The 14,834-nt window shown below is 42.4% G+C and overlaps 1 protein-coding gene across 1 annotated transcript; it reads right to left on the bottom strand.

The window, feature by feature from the left end:
* Positions 1–506: 506 nt before the first annotated feature.
* ETAA1 (ETAA1 activator of ATR kinase) lies at positions 507–9,803 on the bottom strand. The gene is made up of 6 exons (XM_021555868.2): positions 9,623–9,803; positions 7,957–8,094; positions 7,624–7,700; positions 5,989–6,107; positions 3,551–5,688; positions 507–1,747 (listed from the first exon to the last, which is right to left on the bottom strand). Exons 1-6 carry the CDS (start codon positions 9,801–9,803, stop codon positions 1,632–1,634), a joined length of 2,769 nt encoding a protein of 922 aa, XP_021411543.2. The 3' UTR covers positions 507–1,631.
* Positions 9,804–14,834: the final 5,031 nt, after the last annotated feature.

Below are 14,834 nucleotides of genomic sequence, written 5' to 3'. Positions count from 1 at the left end.
TTAAACAGAAAACTGCCAGCAGAGGCTTGACGAGACAACAAAATCTTGTTATTTCATGGCATGTTAGCTATTGAGGGTATTATTACGATGAACTTTGAAAAGCTGAAAATATTTCTCTGGGTTAATTTTCAGTCAGATCAGTAAAATAATCCAGCTCATGATATATATTGCACAACAGTAGCAGGGGAGGGAGCTGCAGCCACAGACTATGTTTACTGGGCACCTGCATGGGCTTTGGTGGCCTTAATCAACTGGCACTGATCCCACAGTGGTTAATACAAGCAAAAAGAACCCAGTAAATACTTCAGGACTGCAGCTGGTTGTGTGGTGAAACAGTTCGTCCAGCAAGGATTTTTAGCTTAAATGGATCAAAGGAAGCACTTTGTCACCACAAAGGGTTGAAAGGGAAATCACCAAGTTCAGGTGAAAGCCCATATGAAATCCCCATTTCACTCCCTTTTACCAGTTTCTGCCGTAGAGTATTTTCAAGAACAGCTTAGAAAAATGTGAAAAAAAAGTTTAATGATGACTTACAAATATACAATACTTACATTTTCAAGAGTTACAAAAATGGCATACCACAGAAACCAAAAGCTTCCTCCAAACTTTGGAGGAACATTTCCTAGTTATTTATTTACAAAGAAAAATTACAGTCACTTTTCATAGTGTCACATGTTTACATAGAAGCATTTCTCAGTTGAAAAATATCTTGCAGCTTACCCAGAGGCAGTTTTTGCAGTCTGAGCTCTACACCCATCTATCAGATCAAACATTCTAGCAGCCTGTTAAGCTGACATGACACAGCATTTTTATAATGTAACAGCCTTTGTTTGGAAATATGTACAACCCAGATGGCTAAACTGATGCATAGTTGTTGAGATTTCACCTGGTCTATTATGTATTGCTCATGATTTGGTAAAATGGCATAGGCTACCTTTTTTAATTAGCTTGGAGATGTGCCTTTAGAAAAAGGTGGTCTAATTTCCTTGGGGTATTTCCAGTTCTTCCTGAAAGGAATTTAGAATATAACATGTCCTCTGCAGGACACTTTTTCACATAATGAAACTTCTGTAATAAATTCTTCCTTCTCATCTACAATTCTTACCCCAGGTAAGAGGCAAACTGAGCACACTTTCCAAAGTCTGTTCATTTCCGTTAGTTTTCTGAGGTTGGATGTTTCTTAGATTGCACTTTATTTAACCCAAAATTTTAAAACTTTCTTTTACCTGAGAGCAAACACTAGTATTTCTTAGTCTGTGTGTACTTAAGAGTCTTTTTATAGATTAGAATACTTGCAGTGATACAGCCAAAACACATCCAGCTGTTTTTTGACACCTTCATTATGTGTGCATACTTTCATGATTTTCAGGCCATGTAATTTTAACATGTGAACTCAAAAGAATCTTCATCTACCTGAATGTAGTTTGGGACTACACATTTTTAACTGATTGTTTTTAATTAAAAATAAAGTGCCTCCAGAGTATGAGTTATGATTCAGCTCCAGATCTTTTTAGATTCAAAACCAGAAAAACCTTGCCATCAATAGCTGTGAGCAGAGTTCAGAAAGTGTCTTCTAGCATTACAGTATTTCCCTACCAGCAGCTTACTTCACAGACAAAATACACTCATTTTCAAGCATCTTTAAAGAATGCCTGTGTTCTGGACTTTCTTCGTGCAAGAGCTTCTTGTTTTTTTCTTTCGATCTCCTCTTGAGAACATTTTCTATTTTTTTGTTCTACTGCAAACACTGTAAATAAAAAAAAAAAACATGAATTAGGAGCTTCAGGTTTGTTCAATGTGTATTTTAACTTAGCCATTTCCGGTGTTTGAAGATCTATGGTAGGAGCACACTATTCTGACACACCGGGCACCCAAGTTAAAAATGGCTCATCTATCCTGTCCCCAAGGCAGGAAGGGGGCAAGATGCATGACCTTTGTAGTGCTACTGATTACTACCTCCCAATGAAAACACTGGGATGCACACATTTGCTTCAAGGAAATTTCACTTGGGTGCCCTTCAAGTGAACCTTATGACATCAGAGTCAACATAGGAGATGGCGATGGGTTAAGAAAATTAAGGCTATCAGAGTGAAAAGGGCTCTACAATTTAGTGAGTTAGGCAGAGATATGAACATGGAGATAGTATAGACACAGGGGTCAGATACAGTACAGGTGTCTCACAAATAAAACAAGATAGGTTGAAAAAAGGTCAAAAGTAGCAATAAAAATTGGCAAAGGAGACAAGAACATGATAGCTGAACATAGCAATTTATATGGTGTGCTACAGAACTATAAATTCCCATACTATATAATCCTGACCTCACTGGAACCAACAGGAACACTCCTTGCACATATCAATAATTTTACCATTTTTTATACACCAATTTCCAATTAATGTATTTTTAATAAGTATTCAAAGTGAATAAATAGAACAAAGCGCATAACTTTTTTGGTTCTCACAAAAAAGTGTCCATGAAAAATTAAACAGCAATTTTTGAAAGGACCACTTAGTATCTATTTCTTGGCTAACATACTTTCCCTCAAAATTTAAGATGAAGAAAGGTATGGTTTATCTGTAAAGAAAATAGATGCTATCTTCTTTCATTCCTTTACCCTCTAGAACATTACACAGAATAACAAGTTATCTCTCCCTTTTTTCCCCCCTTATAAACCAAAATTCTGCTTTCTATTTAGATGTTTCTCTGCTGGGGAAGAAACAGATAAAATACTCATTCTTCAATAATTACTTGTTTTGTTGCCTTTGTAACAGTGCTTCTTTATAATGGAGGTTAATACAGGACACTCTTAAAGGCATGTTTTATCAGGATGAATATTGAGTAAAACTTTGCCAAACTGTGAGATCAAGTAAAGTAAGACTGACTGGCACTTGACTGGTTCTCCATTTCCCCAGTAAGTAACACTGAGCATGGAATATTACTGATGGTCTCTTGGCAATAAAGAAGTGACTGACCTCTCCTCTGGATGAAAGGGCATCTTAGTGTTTAGACTCATAATACAACAATATTTCACTGGCTATTTCAGCCACAGAGCAAAAAATAATAGAGGCTGAGCACTGAAAAGTAAAAAAGTGATTTGAGGGTCCAAATTCCAGGTGTACAGTAATATAAAGGAACTGGCATTCCATATAACCTGTGTTTTCTTCCCCTGTACCATCATTAACTAGGGTTTTACTATGCATCAAAACACCAGTATTTTTAAGTAACAGTTAAAGAAAATAGTATGCTGAGTGCTGCATCAGCCTACAATTCATCCTAGGAACCTCAGTGTCTGTGAAGAGAGGGTGTGAGGTATTTAGAGAAGTGGAAAGGAAATAGGTGTCTTGAACTACAGGAATTCAAGATATGTATCAAGACAATTTAATTTTCAGGAAAATCACCTCCAGATTCTCCTTAGAACATCTGCTAACACCTTAACTGAAGAGATGAATACTGAAGCCTATTTTAAGCTGGAATACAGTACAAATTTCTCTGACATTCTGACTACAGTAAAGAAACAAGCAGTCTAATAGTGACACAATAAAGACAAATACCTGATGTAGTCTGTGCAAAAGACTCTGAAAGGTGTCTCTTGAAAGGTGACTTCTTATTGTCAAGCTTGCGGTGCAAAGTCACGTTCACCTGATTCTTGCTTCCTTCCAAATCCTGCAGAGTAATCCCCATGCCAGAATCATTCCCTGAATTTTCAGACCCTACATGAAGATCACCCTGAGAATTGTTAATCTTTCGGAACTTAAACTTTAAAGGCACAAGTGAAGTTTTGTTACCAGAGCTGCTACTTGGAATCTTTCCCGCATTATACGAGAAATGTGAGCTGTCGAGCGCTTTTCTACTAAAAATATTTACTGCCTTAACAGGACTTACTTCAGAACCTGCTTCTCCTGCTGGCACAGAATTTGACCTGTACCATTTCCCTGAAACAGTCTTTGCAGTATCTTCAGAAGCATCTTGACAGTTTTTAGGCAGTGTGTTTTTACACTCCATAGAAGGACCTGAGATGGCAGTCTGAGGATTTGAGATGTTCTTACAGTTCACTACATGACCTGTTGTGGCCAGCCCATGCACTACCCTTGATGAATTCCTACAGGCATCGTTTAGTGAGAGAGCCTCCTGTTTTGCATTTGTTTTTTGTGCCAAGAGGAGATCGGGTAGTCCTTGTTTAGATGCTGGGAAGCTGTTATCAGCATTTGATCTGGAGTTAGTATTGGCTCCTTGAATAATTCTAATTTTTTCATTTCCTTGTTTAACATCCTGGCTCTGAGTTTGCTTTTCTATATCATCACACACCTGATATAACAATTCATCATCTTCATAGTTTGCGTCCCAAAGACTATTGGATCCACAAAACACACCTAATATCTCATCAGGGAATTTTGGTTCATTCCAGTCATTAAATGACAGAGGACATTTCTTTTGTATTTCAACTTGATTTGAGTGACCTATACTAGCTTGGTTAACCACTTTGGTTAGATCATTAGGTTTTGTATTGGTAGAAACACTGGATGACTGACAGGAAATAGTTTGAGTGACATTCCCAGGTTTTCCTGCTGGTTGTCTATGAGGATTAGGGCTTGATGAGAAAAGAGGAAGAGCATCACTTTTAGGCTTAGTAGATTCATTTCCATTCTTCATTTCAGATTGTACTGAAACAGGAATATGGCTCAAATCACTATTTTGGGTACTCTTCCAAACAGATTTAATTTTATCTGGCTTAACATCACATTTACCATGCAAGGCCTTTGTCTCTGTCTTGGTGTTTTCTGTCTTACGTGGCTTTTGTAAAGACAGTGATTTTACATGTGACAAGTTTTTACTAGAATGTTTCAAAGGTGAACTCTGCAAAGTGTTAGATTTGTTTACAGTCCCCAGAGAAGTTACTGAATTGCCACTATTTCTTTGCTTTGTTCTGCTAGCATCACTGAATTCATGCACAAATGGATTTGCAGGAATTTGTGGTGGTTCTTCAGTACTTATCAATTCAGGATTTTGGGTTATTTGCATCACAAAAGAGTCATCTGCCAAAAGATCAGTATCCCAGTCATCAAAGTCATCATGAACTACTCCAGCAAGCTTAGCAGAGGCCACCAATTGTGCCTTCAAAGAAGGAGGATTTTTTTTTGTCAGGGTGTCAGTATCAGCTTTTGGTACAGTCTGGTCCACATTTCCTACTGCAAACAGAGTATCTTTTTGATATGCCTCTGAATTACCATGCTGTGTCTCTTCAACTTTCTCAGGAAGATTCTCCTCCTCCAAGGTACTTTTAATTTTATGAAAACTATTATTTAAAGAAATATCTGACAATCCTTGGCTCAACTGTCCGCTGCACTTCTGGGTAGAAGAGTCAAAAAGAGCATGAAGGGCTACTTCAGCGTCGAGGTCTACAGACTTTTGACTGCTGGACTGACAGGGCTCTGCCACAGGGATGCCAGTGCTCTTTCCAACTGGTTTCAGGGAAGCAGCAGGATCTGCTTCAGATCCTTCACCAAGGAGTGATTTCTGGTTTTTCGTATTTAATCCATCTTTAGAATTACTTGAAGGCTCTGAGGTGGTCTGGATGAAGTTGTGACCAAGCTTCTCCTGTTCCTGAACAGCATCTAACTCTACTAGATTTTTATCAAACTCCTTAGCCAATTTCATGAGTTCCTCTTCGGGATTTTTTATTTTAAGATCTCTGGATTAAAAAGAAAATACAGAAAATAAAGTCAGAGCTACTGAGAAAGTTTGGCCAAGTTCAGTTACATGACCCTATGAGCTGTTCATTCTCTAGTTTAACAACTACAAAGGTATGACTAAATCCCACTTCTTTCAATATGCAGCCAACATCCACCCCCTGCATAAAGACATAACAAGCCCATAGTTAAAAGCATTCTACATGCTAATGCACAATTCTATGGTTCACTAGACACAGAAGACCACATAGCCTTTTTCATGAAAGCCCAGCTATGATGGGCAAGAAAACACTGTAACTTACCTTGTGCAACTTAACTTCATCCTAGCTCGCCCTTTTACTACTATGGGTGTACACGGAATAGCATCATCACCAATCCATGTTCCTAAAAGGGAGTCTTCATTACAGGCTGCTTTTTCATCCTGAATAATGAGATTTATAATGCTTAGAAAATTGATTTCGGATAAAGACTGGATTAGACACACATCTTACATGAGTAAAAAGTTGCTAAACTTAATTAACTGGATGAAACCTGTTGAAAGCCACAGATAAGAACAAAAACAAGTGCAGTGAGATTACTGCAACGTTGTCCACTGATAGTTGCATCACTTTAATTATACCAATCTAACGCAGAAACTTCAATTAAAATAACTGAATTATACTTTTGGCATGCAAATCTAGTAGTCTACTTAAGGTTTACACACATTCATGTTACAAGCTGTCATCTAGTTTATTCCAGTATACCACTAAGGAGCTGGCTGAGAGGCCAGCAGCAATAACAAATTAGAGACCTTAAAATAATTACATTCTGTATGCTTACAGAAAAAAAAAATCTGACTTCTGCCATACAACTAATTTATAAAAGGAGTCTTTAAACAGAATTAAGTGACATTTAGAAACTAAATGAAATTGTTTCAGAGCTTCAAAGTTCAGGCTTGAATTTGAATTCTGAAATGAAGGAGATACAATACTGTGATGAATTGTTTAGAGGGGCAGAACAATAGGATGTAGGAAATTACTGTGTGTAAGCCAGCAAAAGTAATTTGAACTTTATTAACTTCTAGGGTTATTTAAAATAGGTTCTCTTATTCTTAGTAAATTTAAGGTTTTTTGAAATTTATTTTTGTTTAAAAAAATAAAAACATAAGCAGCAGATTACATTCGTGGCAGAACTGTAATAATTTTAAAGGTATGCAATGATATCCCTTATCAATGATTTTTTCTTTTAGTATAATTTCTCACAAATATGCTGAACAGTAAATATATTTTAAACAGCCCTGTCAAAAAAGCAGGCATGTTTTGCAAGCTAAATACTACGCATCTATTTTAGGAATTACATGTTTTCTTCTTGTACTTAAAATGCAACAGCACTTTGGTTTCGACTTTCTGAGCTGTGGACATCAGGTTCATGGCAAGAGGGAAAGGGCAGATACTGGGGTAAAGAGGAAAATTATTTATAGTATTGAAGCAAGGTTACTATGTTTATATTATTGCAAAATATCTCTCATCTCAGTCATGTTCTTGTAAATCAGCAGTCAATCAAGACCGTTCAAAATGCTTAAAAACAACTGCCAAATAAATCCAGTATTTGAAGAAAGTCTTACCTTTTAACAGATGAGTAATTAAGGATTAAAAAAACAGTATTCTTAAGACCAAGGGCAGTAAACCTTGTATTCTGAAAGTAAACCTTTCTAAAATACAGCTGCTGCAAGTTTCTTCATGTGTCCTTTTTTACAGCATCTGTGACTCACACAACAATCAGTAAATGCTATGCTGACTGTTTTAATTCAATCCCATTCTATAAACTAGTTTTCTACATGCCAAACTCTTACCATGACACTACTGTAACTAAAACCAAGGCTAAAACTTAAGCACTATTCCCTTTTTATTACTACACATGCAGAGCATTGTTTTAGAAAGTTACAATTACACAATTACCTGAGGAGCAATACGATTAACGATTTCCGAAATTTCTACTGCACATCTACTGGTAGACTGCTTGCTTTTTCCATTGCCTATGAAAAAAAACAAACTTCTTAAAATTTTGAAATCTATCCAGTTTGTGAAGTGCAGTACATCTCAAATAACTCAAATAGGCCTGTAAACATCGGAGATTGATTCAGTGCTGTACTGAAGAATTTATAGGTTTATAACGAAAGTAAAATCAAACAACCGTTGTAAGAGAAAAGAACCTTCTTCCAAGGAACCATTTATAACTTTTGCTACACTCGCACTCAAACAAGTGTCCTGCAGTTTGGATTTTGGTATTACCTAATCTGTGTGCAATTGGTGAATGAGAATCCCAAAAGATTTCTTGCTGTGTCTCAGTGTCATTAATAGGAGAGCTGAAAGTAGGTATTCGGGATTTCCTACTCAATGATCTCTTTGGTGTCTTATGTAAACATGGCTCTGTGTAAAAACAAAGAGGACCTTTATTAAAAAACAACAAATAAAAGGCAAAAATCACTTAGAATACAGAACACGTCAAGGCAAAAGAAAATGCTTTGGGAACATCAAGAATAAAAATCAAGTTCACACACACCAGAATTGCTTTACTCACAACAGGAATACTGTTCATAACTAGACATTAAATACAGGACTCTGCCAATTAAATCCCCACAGAGATTAGAGAAAATTACATGATACTGACACCTTTGCACCCAGGAACTGATTGTAATGATGTCAGTTCTTACACTTGAGAGAACACTGACTTAATCTTCTATTAAGAGAAAAATTATGTATACCTCTATGAGAGAAGATTTTGTATTCTTGCTTGCTTTGTGTCTTTCACCCAGACTCTGAGCTGAACTACTTTTTTAATGGGCATCCAAACCACTCTGGGTCATAACCTACATTTGTCTGTATTTCCTCCACTGAGCCCTTCCAGCTAGGACTATTAAAAGCAGGAATATAGCTATTCAAACCTGCTTGCAGCTGCCTTTGATCAGTAAGTGAACTAAACACACTATGTGAAACTCAGCTAGTCACCCCTGCCCTTTAGAAATGATGCTGTGGATGTGGAAGCCTACAGAAATAATTTAAAAGATGCTATCACTACGGGAGGAACATCTTAGAGGATGTTTTGCCCTGAAGTGCCTAGCATGGCCATAGTGGTTTTATCCTCTCCTCGGTTAGTTCTCAGTATTTGCTGTGGGAATCACAGAATAGGTCAGGTTGGAAGGGAGCACACTGGGTCACCTTGTCCAACCTCCCTCCTCAAGCAGGGTCATCCCAGAGCACAGGCCACGGGATTGTGCCCAGATGGTTGTGGAATATCTCCAGCGAGGGAAACTCCACACTGTCTCTGGGCAACCCACTCCAGTGTAGGGTCACTGTACAGCACAGAGGTTCTTCCTCATGTTCAGGTGGAATTTCCTGTGCATCAGTTTCTGCTTGTTTCTTGTGCTACTGCTCAGCACCACTGATCAGAACCTGGTGTTTGGATATTTATATTTAGAGCAGAACTTGGCACCCTCCCTTTGGATATTTATACACATTGATGTGTACCCTCTGTTTTTTTTCGCGATGCTAAACAGACCAAACTCCCTCAGCCTTTCCTCGTAGAAGACATTCTCCAAACCACTAACCAACTTTGTAGCTGTCTGATGGACCTGTTCCAGGAGCTGCATGTCTCTTGTCCTGAGGGGCCCAGAACAGGTCACAGTATCCCAAATGTGGCCTCAGCAGGGCTGAGCAGAGGAGCAGGCACAGCTGCCTTGACCTGCGGGCAATGCTCTTCTCGCCGCACGCCAGGTACCACTGGCCTGCCCGGGGCACGCTGGCTCAACCTGCTCTCCACAGCAACAGCCCTTCCTTCCCAGGGGCCGAGCGGAGATTTACAGCGCACCAACCCCTCCTCACGGCTCGGCCGCGCCTCCCCCGCGGTCCGAGACACGGCGGGCAGGCCCGGGGCCCCCGGGGGCCGCTCCCGCCGTACCTGCAGCGCGGGGCGAGCACGCCGCCTCCCCGGCGGGCAGGCCTCGGCCCGCGCCGCCTTCCACCGGCCCCTCCTCCGCGGGGAGCTCCGCCCGCCGCCGCGCCCGCTGCTCCTCGCCGCCGCTGCGCCTCCTCAGGGCGGCGGGCCCGAGGGACAGCCCCCTCCGCCGGCTACCGGGCATGGCGGCCGCTGCGGCAGCACCGCGCCCGTCCCGCCACCGGCGGCGCCGCCATTTTGCCGGGCGGCTCGCCAGGCCGCCGCCGATTGGCCGCCGCCGCGGCGCCTCCAGCGGCCATTGGCCCCGCGCTGCGGGGCGGGCGGGCGGACGCGGCGGAGAACTGCGGCCCCGCCCCGCCGCCCGTGAGGCGCTGCCGGGTTCAGCCGTACGTGAGGGCTGCCGGGGTCCCGGTGCCCGTGAGGGCTGCCCGGGTTCAGCCGCCCGTGAGGGCTGCCCGGGTCCCGGTGCCCGTGAGGGCTGCCCGGGTCCCGGTGCCTGTGAGGGCTGCCGGGGTCCCTCTGCCCGTGAGGGCTGCCCGGGTCCCGGTGCCTGTGAGGGCTGCCCGGGTCCCTCTGCCCGTGAGGGCTGCCCGGGTCCCGGTGCCTGTGAGGGCTGCCCGGGTCCCTCTGCCCGTGAGGGCTGCCCGGGTCCCTCTGCCCGTGAGGCGCTGCCCGGGTCCCGGTGCCTGTGAGGGCTGCCCGGGTCCCTCTGCCCGTGAGGCGCTGCCCGGGTCCCGGTGCCTGTGAGGGCTGCCGGGGTCCCTCTGCCCGTGAGGGCTGCCCGGGTCCCGGTGCCTGTGAGGGCTGCCCGGGTCCCTCTGCCCGTGAGGCGCTGCCGGGTTCAGCCGCCCGTGAGGGCTGCCCGGGTCCCTCTGCCCGTGAGGGCTGCCCGGGTTCAGCCGCCCGTGAGGGCTGCCGGGGTCCCTCTGCCCGTGAGGGCTGCCCGGGTCCCGGTGCCCGTGAGGGCTGCCCGGGTCCCTCTGCCCGTGAGGCGCTGCCCGGGTCCCGGTGCCTGTGAGGGCTGCCGGGGTCCCTCTGCCCGTGAGGGCTGCCCGGGTCCCGGTGCCTGTGAGGGCTGCCCGGGTCCCGGTGCCCGTGAGGCGCTGCCCGGGTCCCGGTGCCCGTGAGGCGCTGCCGGGTCCCGGTGCCCGTGAGGGCTGCCCGGATCCTCTGCCCGTGAGGCTCTGCCCGGGTCCCGGTGCCCGTGAGGCGCTGCCCGGATCCTCTGCCCGTGAGGCTCTGCCCGGGTCCCGGTGCCGTGAGGCGCTGCCGGCTCCCCCCGCCCGGCGCTGCCGCCGCCGTGGGGCGGTGAAGCCCTGCTGCCGCCGGAGCTGGGGAAGGGCGATGCTCAGCAGGGCAGAGGGGCAGGGTGTGCCCTCCTGCGGGACTTTGCTTGGCCTGAGGTGCCTTGAATTTACCCAGTAGCAAACTGTGGGATGACACCCTGCTGGGTGGGAATGTTGTTGCGCTGGAGGGCTGGAAGGCTCTGCAGAAGGATCTCTGACAGACTGGATTGATGGGCCAAGACCAAGAATATGAGGTTCAACAAGGGGTTCTGCTCTTTGGCCAGAACAGCCCCATTCAGTGATACACGATGGGCGATGAGTGGCTGGAAGTTGGCAAATGCAGCAAAAGGATGTGAAGGTAGCAGCTACCAGCAGCTGGACATGAGCAGCATGTGCCCAGGTGGCCAAGGAAGCCTGTAGCATCCTGGCCTGTATCAGGAACAGTGTGACCAGCAGGAACAGGGAAGTGATTCTTCCCCTCTACTTGGCACTGATGCAGCTGCACCTCAACTGCTGTGTCCAGTTCTGGACGCTCCAATTCAGGAAGGACATGGAGGTGCTGCAGCAAGTCCAGAGCAAGGCAATGAAACCGGTGAAGAGTGGAGGAAACAGTTCTTACAAGGAGCAGGTGATGGAGCTGGGGATGTTGTGCCTGGAGAAGAGGATGCTTGGGGGTGACCTACTTACTCTCTAGAGCTCCCTGAAAGGACATTGTAACCATGGTGGTCTATCTCTTCTCCCAGCAGCAAGATGAGAGGAAATTGCATGAAGCTGTGCCAGGGGAGGTTTAGGTTGGACATCAGGAGTAATTTTTTCACAGGAAGAGTGGTTCTGCATTAGAATGGGCTGCCCAGGGAGTCACAGTCCCTGTAGATGTTTAAGGAAAGTCTGGTTGTGGCACTTAGTGCTGTGGTCTAGTTGACATGTTGGTCATAGGTTGGACTCAATGGTCTCAGACGAGTTTTCCAATCTAATTGAGTCTGTGAAACCCAGCAGACATAAATAATTTCATCCCAGTGAGGCAGTTGATGCTGGTGAAGATTCACTTACAGAATCTAAAATTGGGAGATAAATTAACATGGGTTTCCTGTGAGGTTACATCATTATTTTAAGCAATATAAATGCAAACATATGTATATGTTATGTAACAATGTGAATATTTCCTCCCTGAGCCTCTAAAAATAAATATACAAACATATTTATTCAGCATATAGGAGTGAACTACTCTGTACTATTTTTTTTTTTTTTTTTTTGCTTTTCATTTAATTGATTTGGAGTACTTTGGGATCATTCTTAATTTGTAACATGTAAGCAGTGGGTTTCAGGGTGGATCAGGAGTAAGAAGTTTTGAAGTCACTAAAGATAAATTCCCTGAGCCATGAAACCTCTTCTTTTCACCTGAGGCCTCAGGCAAAAAATATGTTTTTTCACTTCTCCATTCTCATGGGTGTAATTAAAGCCAATAGAACACTTTTTAACAAGTAAAAAAAACCATTAGGTACTATGTATTAAACAGAGTAACTGTATCATATATGTGGCAAATTTATAGCAAGCACAGAAACTTGTGACATTTGAGTAGTTACCTTGTTTTTGCCCGACCTGTAAAGTATCAAGTGGACTTTAAACTACAAAGAGGACTGAAAAAGAGTAAAGAATGAGTCTTCAAAATCCATCATAGATATCTGAACATCGCTACTGCCTTGTAATCATACCAGTGTGGGTAGATCTGTACATCAGCACCAAGTGTGGCAAGGCTGTGCAGGATATTTTTCATTGCTGGTTTCAATATAGTAATTAAAAATGTCTTTCCTGCACACCATGCACTAGGCACTATGTAAGGTACCTGCTGCTTATTTATGGTTGGAATAGATACTGGGAAGAAACTTTGTACATTAACAGCAGATACATCTTGAGGGAATGCAAAACATTGAAATGGACACACTTACTAGAAAGTACTGCTAAATCTTGATGTCTCCTACCACTTTCCAGCAGCCTATTAGCAGCTGGGTACTGTACAGTGATCTGCCTTTGTGTTTCTTTCTGTTAACAAGCATAATCTGAAATACTGTCATCAGTAATTAAAATTAAGTAACATCTGTCATTTTGCAGTGCCTCCTTTGATTTCTTCCTTTTTCTGAGCTCTTTGTTCACTAACCCCATTCAGAAAATGTGAATATTTGCCACAGGTCTTTCACACATTTTTTAGGTTTTACTCATGCAGTGAAAGCATTTTGGGGAAAAAAATAGAAGCATATTTAACATGCATTTCGTTCTGCATGCGAGATCTTGTTGCATCAATATGTTACCAAAAGAGGCAAAACCCAAAATAATATGCATGTGCAGATAAGCTAAACAGGTTCATAATGGGAAAGAAATCCCACTTTCCTAATGAATAAAAGTGTGTGTGTGCCACTGCAGCTCAAGAACTCAACTCTAAGCTGATAATGTTTATTAAGGAATGTAGTGTTAGAAGGCTGTGATGTTGGAGGGTTTAGCCTCAAGGAGGAGGGAGTTTTTGCATTCCCTTGGTGTGGCATGAGCAGCTGATCAATGGCTAATTGTGGTGAGGATGTGTTCCAGGGACTTGCAGCAGACTCCTAGCGCTCCAGTTGGGAGTCCTACTTTCAAATCAAAAGGGATAAATAATTCAGGAGATTGAATGAATAATAAAGTTCCAGTTTTTAATAGCAGTATAAACTGCCTGAGAACTTTTCGCTTTATATTATGAGACAAAATCTAAAATGAAATTAAATAAATCTGGCACATCTTAGAAGTTTCCTAAGAATTTCACACTGGTGTAATGAATTCATTGAAAATAGGACTGAAAAAGGCTCATTTTTAAACTCTTTTGAACACAGAACTTTTAAGTGAGGATTTTTGTCATGGACAGAGTATGTCTCATTAGTGAGTTTTTCAAAATACCTAATATATTGCATACATAAAACAAAGAAAGGGAAGTGACTACATTATAGTTAATCTTTCATTCTTGTTAGGACTGGGGAAAAGGGAAAATCAATAATAGTGATTTCAGTGAAAATATCAAGATTTATGAGAGCATGGAAATTATTATAAATAATGAAATTAATATGAAAAATTAATTAATTTGCTCTTTTTTTTCTAGTATGTTTTTGAATGCTCTGTGATATTTTCAAAGTGAGCTGTCTTGGGCTTTTTTGTTCCCAAACTACATTTTAATTTGGAAATTAATTTCTTTTTAAGCACTGCAAATGAAGGAAGCAAACCACACACACACTTTCATAATTTATCTCCAATGAAAATATGTTTATTCATTTTGAGACCAGGTGAAGAAACAAATTCTCCCAGGCATATTTCCCTTGGTTAATCTGTTTTTAAAATGGTATGGGTGCAAAATCTACAACTCAGTACAATGATATGGTACTTTAAAAGATGTTTTCTGCTAAGGAAGGAGCAGTGAGTAACACGTAAGTAGCAATTTGTCTGTGTGTTTCTGCAGAGGGAGGCTCAGCAAAGCTCAGGGATTGCAGGTGGGCACTGAGGGATGTAACTCAGGAATATTTTGAGCCCTGCGAGCCCAAACAAAAATGAACTAAGACACCTTTATAAAATTTAACTATGAAAGTACAGTATTTCCTACCTTTTCTCATCCCAGAAATCCTGTTTATCCACATATTCTCTTAAGAAGCCTTGGAAAGTTTACTAAAATGGGGCACTGTGTGATAGCAGATTACACGTGTTAACAAGAAGAGATTTGTGGTTTTTTGCTGGTTGTAGAGAATATCTGAAATGTTAACTTAATGGACAATAATTCTTCCATCCATAGGGGAATGCAGGCATCATGTGTGTATTTTTGCTTTTATTAATAGCATTTTGATAGTATGGTTATAAAGCTTGTCCTTGGCTTGCCTTGAAATATCATACGGACTTCACTTATTATAGAATATTACTTT

Source organism: Lonchura striata, chromosome 3 (genome assembly GCF_046129695.1).
Source record: "Lonchura striata isolate bLonStr1 chromosome 3, bLonStr1.mat, whole genome shotgun sequence".
In the NCBI taxonomy this organism is placed as follows: Eukaryota; Metazoa; Chordata; class Aves; order Passeriformes; family Estrildidae; genus Lonchura; species Lonchura striata.
Note: the sequence above shows the minus strand (reverse complement) of the source record. Positions and strands in the feature narration are given on the sequence as shown.

Excerpts from the sequence above, each read along its gene's own strand:
- ETAA1 (XM_021555868.2), bottom strand. The coding sequence starts at position 9,803 with ATGCCCGGTAGCCGGCGGAGGGGGCTGTCCCTCGGGCCCGCCGCCCTG. Across the intron at positions 8,095-9,622 it reads GTGCTCGCCCCGCGCTGCAG|AGCCATGTTTACATAAGACA; the intron begins GTACGGCGGGAG and ends GTTTTTACACAG. Across the intron at positions 6,108-7,623 it reads TTAATCGTATTGCTCCTCAG|GATGAAAAAGCAGCCTGTAA; the intron begins GTAATTGTGTAA and ends CTCATTATTCAG.